The 19427-nt window shown below is 39.5% G+C and overlaps 1 protein-coding gene across 1 annotated transcript in view; it reads right to left on the bottom strand.

The window, feature by feature from the left end:
* The window catches only part of Cyt-b5 (Cytochrome b5), a 90747-nt gene extending 71520 nt beyond the window's left edge, over nt 1-19227 (bottom strand). The window contains exon 1 of the mRNA XM_090382224.1: nt 19003-19227. Coding sequence (XP_090238350.1) covers nt 19003-19125 — 123 coding nt within the window. The 5' untranslated portion in view covers nt 19126-19227. The remainder of the gene's footprint in view (nt 1-19002) is intronic.
* Nucleotides 19228-19427: the final 200 nt, after the last annotated feature.

Here is a 19427-nt window from a genome sequence, read left to right on the forward strand (position 1 = left end):
CCTGTATTGTCAGCCCTATTCTGTCATTTGGTTCATGGGTGATGATTAGGTCTAGAATATTCTTTTCCCTAGTACTTTCCCTGATATGTTGGTACAAATAAAAATCATCTAGTTGATTTAAAAATTTTGTCCCCCATGTGGTTTTCTTCCCATTTGCTCCAATCAATTAGAGGCAAATTAAAATCACCCATAATAAGACTTCCACACTTACTTCCCATTCTATTTTCATGCTCTATTAGAACTAGATGACGATATGCTGCCTGAGGAATGGGAAAATACAAAAAGCATTATTAAGGATTCAGCAAATAGACACATTACAGAAAGGTCAAAGATCAGGAAGCCTTGGATTACAGAAGACACTTTTAAACTTATTGAACAGAGAACTACAAAAGCCCAGGGTGTACAAGGAAACGAAGAGTATCAGGAACTGAGCAAAGTCATCAAGCGCTGTTTAAGCCGGGACAAATAGGATTATATCAATAGAAAGTGTAGAGAAATTGAATACCACAACAAACGAAACAACACTAAAAAGATGGATGATGTAATTAAGTCCTTAAGACAAAAGTTCCAACTAAAACTTAATGTAATTAAGGACTCCAAAGGGGAAATTTTAACAGAGGAGAACACAATCAAAGGAAGGTGGAAAGAATACTGAGCAGCTCTTCCGAGCACCTCCTGGCACTAATTATCTGCCATCCCTTTTTCAAGAGTGTGATCATGAACCAGTTCCACTGAAGGAAGAAGTCGAAAAAACCATCAGAGAACTAACGTGTGGCAAGTCACCTGGAATTGATGAAATCCCAGCGGAATTGATTAAAGCTACAGGTTTGAAGGGCACCGAGTTTTTTCATAAAATGATTGTAAAAATTTGGGAAACGGGACACCGGCCATCAGATTGGAAGAAATCGATTTTCATCTCCTTACCAAAACAAGGAGATCTGAAAATTTGCTCAAATTACAGGACTATTAGCCCAATTTCTCACACTAGCAAGATTCCTCTTAAAATCATATTGAAAAAGAATCTCAAGAAAACTTGAAGAAGAAATGCCAAAAGAGCAAGCAGGTTTCAGAAGGGGTAGAGGAACCAGAGATCAGACCTTAAGCCTATGACTGATTATTGAAAAATGCAAAGAATTCAATGTTCCAGTCGTTTTGTGTTTTTTAGATTATGCAAAAGCATTTGATTGTGTTCAACATGAGAAACTTTGGGAAACGATGACTATTATGGGTTTCCCAATCCACATAATTCAGCTGATTAAGGCCTACTGTACCAGGAACAGGAAGGAACTTTTTCACAATAGGTAACAGTGTCACGCAGGGCTGTATTTTGTTGTTGTTGTTTTGGTTTTTAGGAGCATTAGCAACTAAGGCCATATTGCTCCGGGATATGCGGTGGTCCTTCCCCGACCTTTCCACATCCTCCGTATTTGGTGGTGACGGGCTCAAACCCCGGTCTAATCAAGAAGCGTGTGCTACGCACTGCTGCTCCTTCCCACCTGGCTACAGAGGTGCATACCTAGAGAACTGTGTACAGGTCTGGAAGCCTCATTTTAGGAAGGATGTAGAGTATTTTGTCACCTCACCTTTTTAATCTTTATGCCAAAGATATCATTCGTGAAGCTTTGGAAGATTTAGAGACTGACATCAAAATTGGAGGACTGAAGATAAACAACCTTCGTTATGCAGATGATACTGTGCTAATTTGTAATTCTAAGGATCATCTTAAAGAAACTCTGAGGAGAGTATGTGAAGCAAGTAAGAAAAAAGGATAGTTTCTGAATGTGTGTAATCTTGAATCCAGTCAAGTGAAGGTTAAGGGGGCAAGCTATCGAAGAAATTGATGAATTTGATTACTTGGGTCAAGAATAAATAAAAATAGTGACTACTCAAACGATGTAAAGAGACAACAGTCAATTGCTAAAATGTTGGTCACTGATCTGATAAAATTATAGAGAGATCATGATCTGCTCCTCAAGATGAAACTGAGAATCACTGATTCGTTAATTTTTCTAGTTGCCACTTATGGATGTGAAGGATGGAATCTGAAAAGAGTTGACAAGAAGAAAATTGAGGCATGTGAAATGTAGCGTTACAGGAGAATACTGCGTATTTCTTACTTGGATCGAAGAACAAATCAGTGGGTATTAAATAAAACTGGCAGGCCTAAAATTCTTCTTCATAGCATCAACAAAAGAAAACTCAAGTTTTTTGGTCATATAGTAAGAAGGGAAAACTTTCTGTTGAAGAATATAATGGAAGGAAAAACCGAGGAGAAGAGGTGCAGAGGAAGACCTGCAACTAGATGAAAGGATGGGATCAGTGAACTTCTGGACATGACACTTCGCGATGCTGCTCATATAGCACATGATCGATGCAGCTGGACGAATTTGTTGGTGGCCACAACAGCTCCTCAGAGAACTATGTGACTGGAAGAAGATGTGTGTGGTCTGAGCAAGAGGAAGCTCGACTGAGCTTGCTCAATCCATTCAAAGTTTTAAACAGGTAAATCATATCACCTTGCAGGTGCCTAGTCTCCAGACAGTGCAATTTGCAGAACTAAAGCCTTTCTTAGTAAGGGCACCCCTTTATCCCCTCAACAATCTCATGCCCTTCTCTGTACCTGTTCCAGCAGCTTCACATCCTTCCTAAAATGAGGCCTCCAGACCTATACGCAGTACTCAAGATGTGGCCTGACCATTGCCTTATACTAGATGCTACCCAAATATTCCTGAAATCTGAATGTTGCGCGGGAACTACGTCTAGTACGGACTTGTGGCACTAGGTAACACATGCATCCTTTGTGAATCAGTGTGCCACGTGGCATCAGGTTGGATATAGTCACTGAATTTTTATGAGCAGTTCTTTGGCAGTGGGTTTCGTGTAGTTTGCGATTGTTGTGATGGCTGATCATTCTCCATCTCCCTTATTCGTGAGAGAGCAATGTGCTTGCATCAATTTTTGTTTCCTTCTTAATGATACAGCAGGAGAAACTCATAAGAAGTTGAAATAAGCTTTTGGTGACAATGCTTTAGGCCAGATGCAGACCTACTACTGGTTTAACCGTTTTAAAAATGGTCGAATGTTGTTTATGATGACGATCGCTCTGGGCTTCCATCATTGAGCATCACCCCGGAAAATGTCGCAAAAGTTGGGGCGGTGATCCGTGAAGACCGCAGACAAACCATCCACAATATTTGTGGCATTGTAGGACTATCGTAGGCATGTGTCAGCAGATTTTGTCAGACGAGTGGAACATGAGAAGGATTGAGACCAAGTTCGTGCCACAGTTACTAAGTGAAGACCAAAAGTAGCATCGCATGGAAGTTAGCAGAGATCTTCAAGAATGGGCCAGGAGTGATCAAAACTTCTTTTCTACGGCTGTCACTGGTGGCGAGAGTTGGGTATATGGGTATGACCCAGAAACCAAGCAACAATCATCCCAGGGGAAGAACCCATCTTTGCCCCAATTGAAGAAAGCCCGACAAGTGAGGAGCAATGTGAATTCCGTGCTGATCTGTTTTTTGGATATTGGCAGAATTATCCATAAGGAATTCATCTCTCCTGGCCAGACCGTCAACGCAAAGTTTTACTGCGACATCCAGAGGTGTTTAAGGGAAGCTGTCAGGAGGAAACATCCAGAGAAGTGGTGCGCAAAGAACTGGGTGCTTCATTGTGACAACATGCCGGCTCACGCAACTCTCCCTGTGGTGCAGTTTTTGGCATCCAAGAACATGACAATCATCCTCCATCCCCCTTATTCGCGAGACTTACTCCCCCTGCGACTTCCTCTTCCCAAGAATGAAAATCAAGATGAAGGGTTGAAGATTTGACAGCATACAGGATATCCAAACCGAATCGCAGGCAGTGCTGAACACTATGACGAAGAAGGACTTTCAGGGTGCATTCAAATCATGGGAGAAGCACTGGGATCAGTGTCTATGCTCTCAAGAGGATTGCTTCCAAGGTGATGGTGGTGAATAAGATCCAGGGCGAATCTAATTTATATTATAAATACATTTCAGGAACTGTACAGTAGAACTTCGATTGTTCGCCAGGGTATGGGACCGAGACCATGATGGATAATCAAATAGGTACATTAAAAATATTATACATATAACAGACCGGGTCATCTAACTTGTTTATTTTATTACATAATACATATCCTAATGAAATTTAATTAAACTTTAATTATTATTTATTTTTTACCGGGTCATCAAAAAATCAACACACATACCTATTTTTAATAGTCTGACTTACTATTTTGACTATTTCAATATTTTTTGACTAATAATGTCATAAAAAATTTAAAAGAAAACAATATTACATACATACAACATTGTTCTAATGTCATTAAAGAAATTTAAAATAAAATATTAACAATTAAATTTCTTTTCTAAAAAAAGTCAGTCAATTTCTTTTGTTTCATTATCCCTTGAACCTTTTTGGAGACAATGTTACAAATTTTATGCAAAAGTAACACTTGTGTAGCATCTGCTTCTTCTTGTACCTCAACCACTCAATGAACTTTGACAACATAGATTCAGCTTCACAGTGGCTAATTATGTTTGTTGTTCCATCACCAGCAGCTTTTTCTTCTTCTTCAGTTTCAGAATCATCCGAAATTGTCATCACTCTTTGCACAATTTCGTTGTCTTCTAAAATTTCGCATTCGACGTCCACATCCACCCAATCATTTACTTCCTCCATTGAAATATTTTTAAAACCAGGAACATTCAAACATAAGAACATAAGAACATTCAAGCATAACTGCAAAATTTCAGTTTCTTTTGGAATGGTTTCTGTATCACTTGTCTGGCCACAACTTATTCCAGCTTCTTTATATTGTTGAACTGGAACATTATTCCAGGCATCAACGAAATTGAAAATTACATCTTTCATAATTGTAGTAGTCTTTTTTAATTGTGGCTTTTCCAAAACTCTATCACATCTCATTTATTTTCTGCCGAAACAAGTTTTTGAACGAACATTTTGCGATAACGACATTTCATACTCTCAATCACGCCTTGGTCCATCAGTTGAATGAGAGATATTGTGTTTGTTGGCAGAAAGTGGCATGATATTTTTCCATTATCGCTTTTTAAATCACATATGTGTATGGGATGAGTAGGCACATTTCCATCAATAGCACTGCATATTGTGGTAAACCTTTTGATGCTAAATGCGATCATACACATGGTACAAATATTTTATGAAACCAATCATGAAATATATCTTGGCTCATCCATGCATTGTTTTGTGAGAAATATTTAACTGGCAAAGCATTAAATTAATATTTTTAAATGATCTAGGCTTTTTTGGTTTTCCTATAACAACCAAAGACAATTTATGACTACTGCTGGCATTAGCACATATCATTATAGTGATGTGATCTTTTTGCATCTTATATCCCGGTGCCATATGGTCAGTCACTGAGGCTAGTGTCTTTTGAGGTAGTGCCTTCGAATTAAGGCCAGTCTCACAGCAGTTCGGTCTTTAACCAAACTTCAATCAGCTATTTCAGCTTAAGGATAGGGTGGATGCCCTCGAAGGATTACAAGTGAGGGGCCCATCAAGCTCTCAGCTGCCCACACCAATGCCAGAGCTTGCACTTGGTCATCGCGGAACACAGCGGCAACCCCCAAGGCAGAATGCGCTGGTCCCAAAGGAACTAGTAGTTGTTGGTGACTCTATTGTCAGGGAAACGGGAAACATGCTTTGTAAAAAGGATAGGTGGAATAGGACCAGGGTATGTCTGCCAGGGGCAAAAGTTGATGACGTTGTAGAGCGGATATCATCTTTTAAGGGCACAAAAGGTGATATAGTTGTACACGTTGGCACTAATGACATTAAGAGTAGGAGACCGGCGGAATTACTTGACAAGTACAGGTCACTGATGAAAAAAAGCCGTGAATTAGGGTTGAAATTGAAAGTGTCTGCAATTCTGCCCAGACACGATAGGAGGGAGTATATGATGAGAGCCCTGTCAATCAATTCGGCCCTGGAAAGATTGTGCAGGGCTCAAGGGGTAGAATTTTTTTCAGCCTGGTCTGTACTTGTTAACAGGAGAGACTGCTTCTACAGGGATGGGATACACTTAAATAGAAAGGGTGCAAGAATGTTTGCTGATGCTATCGAGGCAATGTTAGGTGGGTCGGAAAACTGCTAGATTGGGGGGGATACAAGGACTAATAGATTAACAGTAGCCACTGGCAGAGGTGAAAGTGATTCTTGCACTGCTTCTATTGGAATGAGCCGCAGCCTGGAAAATAAGATGCAGGATATTTCAGAGACTGCTGGGAATCATTGGGGTACAAGTAAACACATGGGTTGTGTTAGGGTAGCTAAGAAAAAGAACAGGTGCATGTATACTTGTGTGTACACCAATGCTAGGAGTTTGGTAAATAAATTTGATGAATTTGAGGTATTGCTCAAAACATCAAAGGCAGATATTGTGGGGATTTCAGAGACGTGGTGTCACACAGATATAAGAAATGCAGAACTGGAATTTGGGGAGTACAATGTCTACAGAAAGGATAGACAGGATAGGAAGGGAGGAGGGGTTATGCTATTAGTTAAAAAACACATAAAATCCAAGGAAGTGAAGCCAGTCGACATCGCTGGACAGTGCAGTGTCGAGTCAGTTTGGTGTGACATAAGCATTGGGAGATCAAAATTGAGAGTAGGAGTGTGCTATAGGCCTAATGACTCTGATGAGTATAATAAGAAACTGTTCGGAGAAATAGAGTGGGCCAGTAAATCAGAGAGTCTTATAATGGGGGATTTTAATTTCCCAGATATTGACTGGAATTTGGGGGCTGGTCACTCACACAGTAGCAAGGCTTTTGTGGATTTATTGGATGATTGTTTTCTACATCAGCATGTTCGGGAGGCAACTAGAGGGAGTAATACTCTTGATTTGATTATCAGTAGTGATTCTTCATGCATTAAGAATCTGCAGATAAATGAACCACTTGGTGGCAGTGATCACAGTGTGCTGAAGTGGGAGTTACTCAAAGAGGTAACTACCATTAGGGGTAAAGGGAAGGGGTATTGCTTTCGTAAAGGCGACTACAATGGACTGAGACAGTATTTAAATTCTATACAGTGGGATCAACTGATGATATTGCCAACAGCAAATTCAAAATGGGAAGCATTCAAAGAACTTATTGTGGAAGCTACTAGGCTTTACATACCAACTAAGAAATATTGTTCAAGGTTTAGGCCTAAATGGTTGTCAGATGAACTAATGAGGCATATGGCAGAGAAGAAAAATGCATGGGATACATACAAATTAACACGTGACACGGATGCCTATGATAGATACAAGTTGATCTGTAACCAAGTTACAAAGGAGGTTAGGCAGGCGAAGGCAGATTACGAGAGATCCTTGGCAAGGGATGCGAAGAAAAACAGCAAAGAGTTCTTTACTTATGTAAACTCTAGACAGAAGGGGATGAATCAGATTGGTCCACTTGAGATCGATGGGTCAACTGTTGATGACCCTGCTCGGGTAGCTAACAAACTAAATGAATATTTTGCATCGACATTCGCACATGAGGAGTTATTCAGCGAGGGGAATGCCAGAGGTGTATTCAATTCTAGCAGTAAGCTAGAGAATCTTGTAATAACTGAGAGCAAAGTGGAGGAGAAATTGTTGAAGATAAACACAAGAAAGGCACCTGGGGTGGATGGGATCTATCCAGTTATATTAAAGGAGGCAGCAAAGGAGGTAAGCAAACCCTTAGCCATAATTATGAGAGCTTCCTTGGACTCAGGGGAGGTACCCATTGACTGGAGATGTGCAAATGTGACCCCAATTCACAAAGGGGGATCAAAGGCTGACACAAGTAATTATAGACCTGTGAGTTTAACTTCTGTTCCCGGAAAATTAATGGAGGCACTGGTGAAAGAAGCACTGCAGGATCATCTAGACAAGACTTCAGTTATAGCTAGGACACAGCATGGTTTTGTTAAGGGGAAGTCTTGCCTGACCAATTTGATTGGATACTATGATGCAGTCACAAAAGAACTGGATGCAGGGAATAACTTTGATATTATATACTTGGATCTTAGAAAGGCTTTTGATACTGTTGCACATGGAAGACTGCTGCACAAATTGGAGCAGTGTGGCATTGGAGGCAAGTTGCTGCTATGGATAAAGGGGTGGTTGAGGGGCAGAAGACAGAGTGGTAATCAATGGACACTGCTCATCGTGGACTAATGTTATTAGTGGAGTCCCTCAGGGTTCAGTATTGGGGCCTTTATTGTTTTCTGTATTTATAAATGATATTGATGATGGTATATCAGGCTTAATGTCCAAGTTTGCAGACGATACGAAGGTTGGCAGGGTTGTCAAGGACACTACTGACACTATGCTGCTGCAACAGGATTTGGAAAGGTTGAGCAGATGGGCTTCGAGGTGGCAAATGAAGTTTAACATTGACAAATGTAAAGTACTACATATGGGAAACAGCAACCCCAGAGCAGCGTATCAACTCTGTGGTACTACACTGACAGTGGTAGAGAATGAAAGGGACCTGGGCGTGGTGGTGCAGGCAGATATGAAGTTCTCTGAGCAGTGCAGACGAGCTGCAAGAGTAGCTCATGGTGTATTGTCAATGATATATAGGAATTTTTCTAGCAGGGATAAGGAGGTGATTATTCCCTTGTATAAGGCAATGGTCAGGCCACACCTAGAGTACTGTATACAGGCCTGGAGACCTCATTTCAGGAAGGATGTAGAGCTGCTGGAACGAGTACAGAGAAGGGCAACTAGATTGGTGAATGGGACAAAGGGGTTCTCTTACGAAGAAAGGCTTAAGTTTTGCAAATTACAGTGTCTGGAAACTAGGCACCAGCGGGGTGATCTGATAGAGGTGTACAAAGCCTTGAATGGTTTGAGCATGCTCAATGCTGATGGGATTCTTCCTCTAGCTCAGAAAAATCACCTGAGAGGGCATAAATTCAAATTGAGGAAAGACAGATGTAGGATAGATGTGCAGAAATTTGCCTTTAGCCAGCGGGTGGTTGGTGGGTGGAACAGACTTCCATCCCTTGTCGTGGAAGTTGATAGCCTAAATAAGTTTAAGGCTCAGCTGGACAGGTATTTCGAACGAACAGAGGGGTGAAGTGGAAGTGGAAGTATTTATGTTACTTTTTTTTTTTTTTTTTGGCTGATGCTGCATAAGCTTGCTTTCTTGCATCAAATGCCTCTACTAATGCTAATGCTAATTTCCTTTCTGTAGTTTTTCATGATAAACAGTTGTGCTATCTTGTTGTCGCGATAATTGTTGCGCTATCTACACTTAGCTTGTCACTCTGGATCGACAACTGTCGAATACCATGGCGAAACTTAAATTTGTCCAACCATCCGATGCTAGCCTTGATGAAGGATCTCCAACTAGTTTTTTATTGATTTCAATGGCTTTTTCATTATTATAGGTCTGGACAATGGAATTCCTTGGCTACGTTTTTGAACAAACCGTTGAAACATTGCATCCAATTGTTCATTGTTAGCAAGCTTCATTGTTTTATGACTTCTAACATTACCGTCAGTGATTTCCATATTCAACACATGGTTTTCAATTTTGTCTGCATCACACTTTATATCATTTACTGTTGTTCTTCCTATTCCACAAACCGATGCTATACTTGTAGCACTTTCACCTTTTCTTAGACTGTTGATTATTTCAATTTTTTGTGATAATCCAAACACTACTCTCTTACATTTCTCTGTCATTCCAAAGGGTTTACTAAATAAAAATTATTAAAATATGAAACAAAAGTTAAAGTACAACTGCATACAGTGGGTTGTAAAGAAAGGCTGAGTGACATGGCACCAATATCACAAAGCATTATGGTGTAGTGGGGTTAAGTGACAGTTAACAGAGACTGATGGTAAATAGGGTGACGGACAATAAAAGTTCAACTATACATCACTGACAAAACCCTACAAGCTATCCTGTCTGCATTGCTCAGAGAACTAGAGAACTTCATATCTGAATGCACAATTACCCCTAGATATTTTTCATTTTCCACTACCTTGAGTGTAGTACCACACAGTTGATACATTACTCTGGGGTTACTGCTACCCATATGCAGTACTTTGCATTTATCAATGTTAAAATTCAACTGCCATTTCTCAGCCCATCTGCCCAACTTTTCTTGATCCCATTGCAGTGACATACTGTCATTAACCACCCTGCCAACCTTTGTATCATCTGCTAACTTGGATATTAAGCCTGATAAGCCTTCATCAATATCGTTGATAAATACAGAAAACAACAATAGGCCGAACACCAAACCCTGTGGGACCCCACTAATAACATTAGTCCATGAAGAGCAATTACCACTCTGTCTTGTGTGTGTGTGTGTGTGTGTGTGTGTGTGTGTGTGTGTGTGTGTGTGTGTGTGTGTGTGATTAAAAAGTAAATGTCCCTGATGAGTGGTTGGATGAAAAAGGGAAGAACCTCTGTACAATGGAGCATACCAGATTTATATGTATTTTTCTAAAGGTTTCCCCCACATAGCCAGTTCCCATTTTGTGAGATTAAAAATTGGGCAAGCAATGGAAAGATGGGAACATAATAAAAGAACAAGTGAAAAAAAAATGATACAGCTCAAGATACTTGATGCAATGGGATTAACTGTGTAGATCCTAATTAATAAGTGTAGATCCTAATTAATAAGATAATTTAAAAAAAAAAGAAAGAATTGAATTTTAAAATAAAAAAAAAGATGGTGTCTACAAGATGTTACAAAAGTCACTGTGTTCCATTTAAGGGCAAAGATTAATCACTCATTAACAAGGATTAATGACTATAAAGTGTTGGCATTAGCATTAATAGAGGCATATGATGCAAGAAAGCAAGCTTATGCAGCATCAGCCAAAAAAAAAACAAAAAAAAAAAAAAAAAAAAACGCTCCCATTTCACCACTCCGTTCGTTCGAAATACCTGTCCAGCTGAGTCTTAAATTTATTTAGGCTATCAACTTCCACAACAATGGATGGAAGTCTGTTCCACAAACCAACTAACCGCTGGCTAAAGGCAAATTTTCCTCACATCTATCCTACATCTGTCTTTTCTCAATTTGAATTTATGCCCTCTCAGGTGATTATTCTGAGCAAGAGGAAGAATCCCATCGGCATTGAGCATGCTCAAACCATTCAAGGCTTTATACACCTCTATCAGATCACCTCGCCGGTGCCTAGTCTCCAAACACTGTAATTTGCAAAACTTAAGCCTTTCTTCGTAAGAGCAACCCTTTGTTCCATTCACTAATCTTGTTGCCCTTCTCTATACTCATTCCAGCAGCTCTACATCCTTTTTGAAATGAGGCCTCCAGACGCGTATACAGTACTCAAGGTGTGGCCTGACCATTCCCTTATACAAGTGAATAATCACCTCCTTATCCCTGCTAGAAAAATTCCTGTATATCATTGACAAAACACCATGCAACTCTTGCAGCTCGTCTGCACTGCTCAGAAAACTTCATATCTGCCTGCATAATTACCCCCAGGTCCTTTTTATTATCTGTCAGTGTAGTATCAGAGTTGATACGTTGCCTCTGGGGTTACTGTTTCCCATATATAGTACTTTACATTTTTCAATATTAAACTTCATTTGCCACCTCTCAGCCCATCTGCTCAAACTTTCCAGATCCTGTTGCAGCAGCATACTGTCAGTAGTGTCCTTAATTTGCAAAACTTAAGCCTTTCTTCGTAAGAGCAACCCTTTGTTCCATCAAGAAAGACATCAAGCTTCTTGAAAGGGTGCAAAGATGGGTAACTTGCCTGGTGAGACTGGCAAAAGGGCGTCCTTATGAAAAAAGACTTCGAATATGTCGGTTGCAGAATTTGGAAACTAGACACCTTAGAAGAGATTTGATTGAGGTGTTTAAGGCTCTGACAGCCATCAGTAAAATGAATGAGGACAAAATTTTCAAGATTATAAATGATGCTAGAACTAGGGGACATAAATTCAAGTTACGGGGGTAAATGTTTAAATTGGTCTGCAGGAAGTTTTATTTTAGCCAGCAGGTTATAAATTACTGGAATAAGTTGCCTACACGGGTGGTAGAGGCTGACAGTTTGGGGAAATTCAAAGGTCATCTGGATAGTACCTTCGGGTCAGGGAAGCGCATAGGATGATAGGTTTAATTTCCTTTTCTTTTATTAATTATTATTATTATTTATTTATTATTTTTTTTTTTATCATTGTTTTATTCGTTTTTTTTTTTTTTTCTCTTTGGCTAGTGCAGCATAAGCCATAGGCTTTCTTGCACCATGCGGCCATTACTAATTAGCATTAGCATTAGCAGAGGCATATGATGCAAGAAAGCAAGCTTATTCAGCATCAGCCAAAAAAAACAAAAAAAAAAAAAAAAAAAACCCACTCCCATTTCACCCCTCCGTTCGTTCGAAATACCTGTCCAGTTGAGCTTTAAATTTGTTTAGGCTATCAACTTCAACAACCAGTGATGGAAGTCGGTTCCACCAACCAACCACCCGCTGGCCAAAGGCAAATTTCCGCACATCTATCCGACATCCGTCCTTCCTCAATTTGAATTTATGCCCTCTGAGGTGATTATTCTGAGAAAGATGAAGAATCCCATTGGCATTGAGCATGCTCAAACCATTCAAAGCCTTATACACCTCTATCAGATCACCTCGCCTGTGCCTAGTCTCCAGACTCTGTAATTTGCAAAACTTAAGCCTTTCTTCGTAAGAGCAACCCTTTGTTCCATTTACTAATCTTGTTGCCCTTCTCTGTACCCGTTCCAGCAGCTCTACATCCTTCTTGAAATGAGGCCTCCAGACCTGTATACAGTACTCAAGATGTGGCCTTACCATTGCCTTATACAAGGGAATAATCACCTCCTTATCCCTGCTAGAAAAATTCCTGTATATCATTGACAAGACACCATGAGCTACTCTTGCAGCTCGTCTGCACTGCTCAGAGAACTTCATATCTGCCTGCACAATTACCCCCAGGTCCTTTTCATTCTCCACCACTGTCAGTGTAGTACCGCAGAGTTGATACGTTGCTCTGGGGTTACTGTTTCCCATATGCAGCACTTTACATTTGTCGATGTTAAACCTCATTTGCCACCTCTCAGCCCATCTGTTCAACCTGTCCAGATCCTGTTGCAGCAGCATAGCGTCAGTATTGTCCTTAACGACCCTGCCAACCTTTGTATCATCTGCAAACTTGGATATTAAACTTGATATCCCATCATCAATATCATTCATAAACACCGAAAACAACAACGGACCCAACACTGAACCTTGAGGAACTCCACTAATAACATTAGTCCACGTTGAGCAGTGTCCATTGATTACCACTCTCTGTCTTCTGCCACTCAACCATCCCCTTATCCATAGCAGCAATTTGCCTCCAATGCCACACTGCTCCAATTTGTGCAGCAGTCTTCCATGTGCAACAGTATCAAAAGCCTTTCTAAGATCCAAATATATAATATCAAAGTTATTCCCTGCATCCAGTTCTTTTGTGACTACATCATAGTATCCAATCAAATTGGTCAGGCAAGACCTGCCCTTAACAAAACCATGCTGCGTCTGAGCTATAACTGAATTCTTGTCTAGATGATCCTGCAGTGCTTCTTTAACCAGTGCCTCCATTAATTTACCTGGAACAGAAGTTAAACTAACAGGTCTATAATTACTTGTGTCAGCCTTTGAACCTCCTTTGTGAATTGGGGTCACATTTGCACTTCTCCAGTCCATAGGTACCTCCCCTGAGTCCAAGGAAGCTCTCATAATTATGGCTAAGGGTTTGCTTACTTCCTTTGCTGCCTCCTTTAATATAACTGGATAGATCCCATCCACCCCAGGTGCCTTTTTTATGTTTATCCTCAACAATCTCTCCTCCACTTTCCTCTCAGTTATTACAAAATCATCCAGCTCACTGCCAATGTTTACTTTACCTACATCATTCTCCTTCCTGAATAACTCCTCATGCGTGAATGTAGATGCAAAATACTCGTTTAGATTGTTAGCCACCTGAGCAGGATCCTCAACTGTTGAACCATCAATATCCAGTGGACCAATCTGATTCATCTCTTTCCTTTTCGAGTTCAAGTATGTAAAGAACTCTTTTCTGTTTTTCTTTGCATCCTTTGCCAAGGATTTTTCATAGTCTGCCTTTGCCTGCCTAATCTCCTTTGTGACTTGGTTACAGACCAACTTATATCTATCATAGGCTTCCATGTCACCCATTAATTTGTATGTATCCCATGCATTTTTCTTCTCTGCCACATGTCTCATTAGTTCATATGCTAATTAACAACCCTGCCAACCTTTGTATCATCTGCAAACTTGGACATTAAGCTTGATATACCATCATTAATATAATTTATAAATACAGAAAACAACAATGGACCCAACACTGAACCCTGAGTGATTCAGCTAATAACATTAGTCCATGATGAGCAGTGTCCATTGATTACCACTCTCTGTCTTCTCCCCCTCAACCATCCCTTTATCCACAGCATCAATTTGCCTCCAATGCCACACTGCTCCAATTTGTACAGCAGTCTTACATGTGCAACAGTATCAAAAGCCTTTCTAAGATCCAAATATATAATATCAAAGTTATTCCCTGCATCCAGTTCTTTTGTGACTGCATCATAATATCCAATCAAATTGGTCAGGCAAGACTTTCTTTAACAAAACCATGCTGTATCCGAGCTATAACTGAAGTCTTGTCTAGATGATTCTGCAGTGGTTCTTTAAATAGTGCCTCCATTAATTTTCCTGGAACAGAAGTTAAACTCACAGGTCTATAATTACTTGTGTCAGCCTTTGATCCTCCTTTGTGAATTAAGGTTACATTCGCACAACTCCAGTTTATGGGTACCTCCCCTGAGTCCAAAGAAACTCTCATAATTATGACTAAGGGTTTGCTTACTTCCTTTGGTGCCTCCTTTAATATAACTGGATAGATCCCATCCACCTCGGGTGCCTTTTTTATGTTTATGCTCAACAATTTCTCCTCCACTTTCCTCTCAGTTATTACAAAATGATCTAGCTCACTGCCAGAGTTTACTTCACCTCTGACATTCCCCTTCCTGAATAACTCCTCATGTGTGAATGAGATGCAAAATACTTTAGTTTGTTAGCCACCTGAGCAGGATCATCAACAGTTGAACCATCAATATCCAGTGGACCAATCTGATTCATCCCTTTCCTTCTAGAGTTTACATAGGTAAAGAACTCTTTTCTGTTTTTCTTTGCATCCTTTGCCAAGGATTTCTCATAATCTGCCTTTCCCTGCCTAATCTCCTTTGTGACTTGGTTACAGACCAGCTTATATCTATCATAGGCTTCCATGCCACCCATTAATTTATATGTATCCCATGCATTTTTCTTCTCTGCCATATGTCTCATTAGTTCATCTGACATCCATTTAGGCCTTGAACAATATTTCTTAGTTGGTATGTAAAGCCTAGTAGCTTCCAAGATAAATTCTTTGAATGCTTCCCATTTTGAATTTGCTGTTGGTAACATCATCAGTTTCTTCCACCGTATAGAATTTAAATACTGTCTCAGACCATCGTAGTCGCTTTTACGAAAGCAAAAACCCTTCCCTTTACCCCTGATGGTAGTTACCTGTTTGAGTAAATCCCACTTCAGCACACTGTGATCACTGTCACTTAGTGGTTTCTTTATCTGCAAATTCTTAATGCATGAAGAATCAATACTGATAATCAGATCAAGAATATTACTCCCTCTAGTTGCCTCCCGAACATACTGATGTAGAAAACAATCATCCAATAAATCCACAAAAGCCTTGCTAGTGTGTGAGTGATCAACCCACAAATTCCAGTCAATATCTGGGAAATTAAAATCCCCCATTATAAGACTCTCTGATTTACTGGCCCACTATTTTCCTGTACAATTTATTATTATACTCATCAGAGTCATTAGGCCTATAGTACACTCCTACTCTCAATTTTGATCTCCCAATGCTTATATCACACCAAACTGACTCAACACTGCACTGTCCAGTGATGTCGACTGGCTTCACTTCCTTGGATTTTATGTGTTTCTTAATTAATAGCATAACCCCTCCTCCCTTCCTATTCTGTCTATCCTTTCTGTATATGCTGTATTTGCCAAAATTCCAGTCACGTATTCCTTATATCTGTGTGACACCACGTCTCTAATATCCCAACAATATCCGCCTTTGATGCTTTGAGCAATACCTCAAATTCATCAAAAATATTTACTAAACTCCTAGCATTGGTGTACACGCAAGTATACATGCACCTGTTCTTTTTCTTAGCTACCCTAAGAAAACCCATGTGTTTACTTGTACTCCAATGATTCCCAGCAGTCTCTGAAATATCCTGCATCTTGTTTTCCAGGATTCTGCTCATTCCAATAGAAGCAGTGCAAGAATCCCTTTCACCTCTGTCAGTGGCTATTGTTAATCTATGAATCCTTGTATTGCCCCGAAGCTAGCAGTTTTCCGACCCACCTAACACTGCCTCGATAGCATTAGCAAATATTCTTGCCCCCTTTCTATTTAAGTGTATCCCATCCCTGTAGAAGCAATCTCTCCTGTTAACAAGTACAGTCCAGGCTGAAAAAAATTCTACCCCTTAAGCCTTGCACAATCTTTCCAGGGCCGAATTGATCGACAAGGCTCTCATCATATACTCCCTCCTGTCGTGTCTGGGCAGAATTGCAGACACTTTCAAATTCAACCCTAATTCACGGCTTTTTTTCAACAGTGACCTGTACTTGTTAAGTAATTCCGCTGGTCTCCTACTCTTGTGTTTTTAAACACTATTGTGTTTAATGGCAAAGGCCTCATGCTACAAGGTAGAATGACAATCATGTAGGTTAGCAAATGCATCATTTTAACATAGCTATCTACCAAAGTAGTTGAATTAATTAATTTAATTGATTAATTACATTGGCATTGTTTTGGTTATATCTCATATTGTGAATGTCTTCACGAGTTGCCATGGTATTGTACTACCTCGAATAAATAACACTTAACCAGTGGGGAAGTGTTATTTATTCGAGGTGTTGCAATAGTGAAAACCGAGTTATACTTCATAACTGGGTTGTCACTATTGCAACACCAGGGTATCTGCCCACCCACCGAAGAGAAGCCAACAAGCTTTGAAATGGTGCCGTCTGGGTGGTGGTATCCGCCAAGAATAAATAACAAGTCTTCTCCACTGGTGAAGTGTTATTTATTCGAGGTAGTACAATACCATGGCAACCCGTTGTGAAGGCATTCACAATATGAGATAACCAAAACGATGCCAATGTAATTAATTAATTACATTGGCATTGTTTTGGTTATAATATTGCAACACCAGGGTACCTGCCCGCCCACCGAAGAGAAGCCAACAAGCTTTGAAACGGTGCCATCTGGGTGGTAGTATCTGCCGAGAATAAATAAGTCTTCTCCACTGGTGAAGTATTATTATTTATTCGAGGTAGTACAATACCATGGCAACTCGTTGTAAAGGCATTCACAATATGAGATATAACCAAAACGATGCCAATGCAATTAATTAAACTACTTTTGTAGATAGATATGTTAAAATGATGCATTTGCACGAACCTACATGATAATCAAGGATTAATGAATGATGAATCCTTAGAAATAAACAGATCAAGAATATTTATTGTTTTACTCATGTTGAAATACAAATCAGACATTTAAATGTACTGCTGCTGCTACATGATTCAGTTCTGTAGCTCATTTGACTTGTCTGTACTGATGATCATCATACTCAGCCATGAGTTTTACAACATGCCTCCACTATTGTCTTCCCAATGTTTATATCCCACTATAACTAGATGTTACATTCACAGTTCTCATCTACTAGATATGCTCTTCTTAAATCTGTTACAAAGATATAACCCTTTTCTCCTTTCTGCAAGCATATAACATCATTTTGTTATTATTAGCTATATGGTGCAATGCAGAGTGAAGCTTATGCTGTGCCAGAGAAAAAAAAAAAATAATAAAATAAAATAAACAGCCTCAAGGCCACCTGAGAGTGAGAGAGTGAGTGAGAGAGTCAAAAGTAGAAGAGAATCACCAAGAAAGAGAAGAATGATGATATTCAGCTCAGGACCCTGGGTGTGCCAAGCCCATACTCACCAGATGTAAGCCACGGGAGTTGATTTTGTATAAGCAAGAAAATTTCGACTAATTATATTCTAATACATTCCACAAAACTGCTGTAATTCAGTATTAGTGAGAGAACTACAGAATTTGTGTTAATACTGTCTGGTTATGATATATATATGATAGTAATGGTATAATATTTTCTAGTAATTATTATTATTTTATTATTTTTTTATTAGCTATATGGTGCAAAAAAGTCTGAGGCTTTTGCTGCACCAGCCAAAAAAAAAAAAAAAAAAAAATTCCTGAGTTACCTAGAGAGAGAGAGAGAGTGAGAGAGAGGGGGGGGAGGGAGGGAAGGGAATCACCAAGAAAGAGAAGAATGATGATATCCAGCTCAGGGCCCTGGGTGTGCCAACCCATACTCACCAGATGTGTGCCCCTGGGGTTAATGAGGAAATTCTGTTTGGTATCCTTCAATCTTTCACTATTATACGGGTAAAACAATATAAGCACACGAGATGTACAGTGCAGTTAAATGCAGTAAAATTTTAAAAATAATAATAATAGGATATCAACACTTCATCTTTCATACGATCGAAATTCAATGTTCTTATTACGCAACACGTGATGGAGCAGTGTTATGCCATCAAAAGACCATTATTTGCTATGAGATAAAAGATAAACAGCCTCAAGGCCACCGAGTCATTACGAAATAACGGCTGGGTTCAGGAGGTAAAGCTATTTACACCTAGCAAAAATAACAGTAATGATAGGGAAAAAGGAGGATAAATATAAAGTATATATTAATTATAATACTGTACTATACAATGCTATGCTACAGATAGAGAGAGCCTCTCATACTATATAAAGATGTACCAACCTCTTCCAGAAATTTTGTAACATCATATACATTTCCATGTATTAAAACCCACGCTGATGTCTTATTACAGTGCTTCGCTACTTCATCCAACGTGAGAATTTTCATTTCTGTTTTCTCTGACATCGTAAACTTTAAAAATTACTGAAAATAAAGGATAAAGCACGTTCGGTTCCGACACCAACACAGTTAAAAAAAAAAAAAAGCCTAAACTACACTGAAACTACGCGTCGCTATCCTACAGCTGCCAACAGATATAATGCGAAAGTTCAACGGAGTATGATATGTACTTTGAAATCCACAAGTGGGTGCCTTTCGCTCCACAAGATTTCAGTCGAAACCAGCCCCATCTAGGGAGAAAAATACTTTAAGGTAGACCAAATATTTCTCTCTAAATAACCACTCATACCACGTGCATTTTTAAAAAG

This window comes from Mastigoproctus giganteus, chromosome 10, assembly GCF_048544385.1.
Source record: "Mastigoproctus giganteus isolate SK-2022 chromosome 10, ASM4854438v1, whole genome shotgun sequence".
NCBI lineage: Eukaryota > Metazoa > Arthropoda > Arachnida > Uropygi > Thelyphonidae > Mastigoproctus > Mastigoproctus giganteus.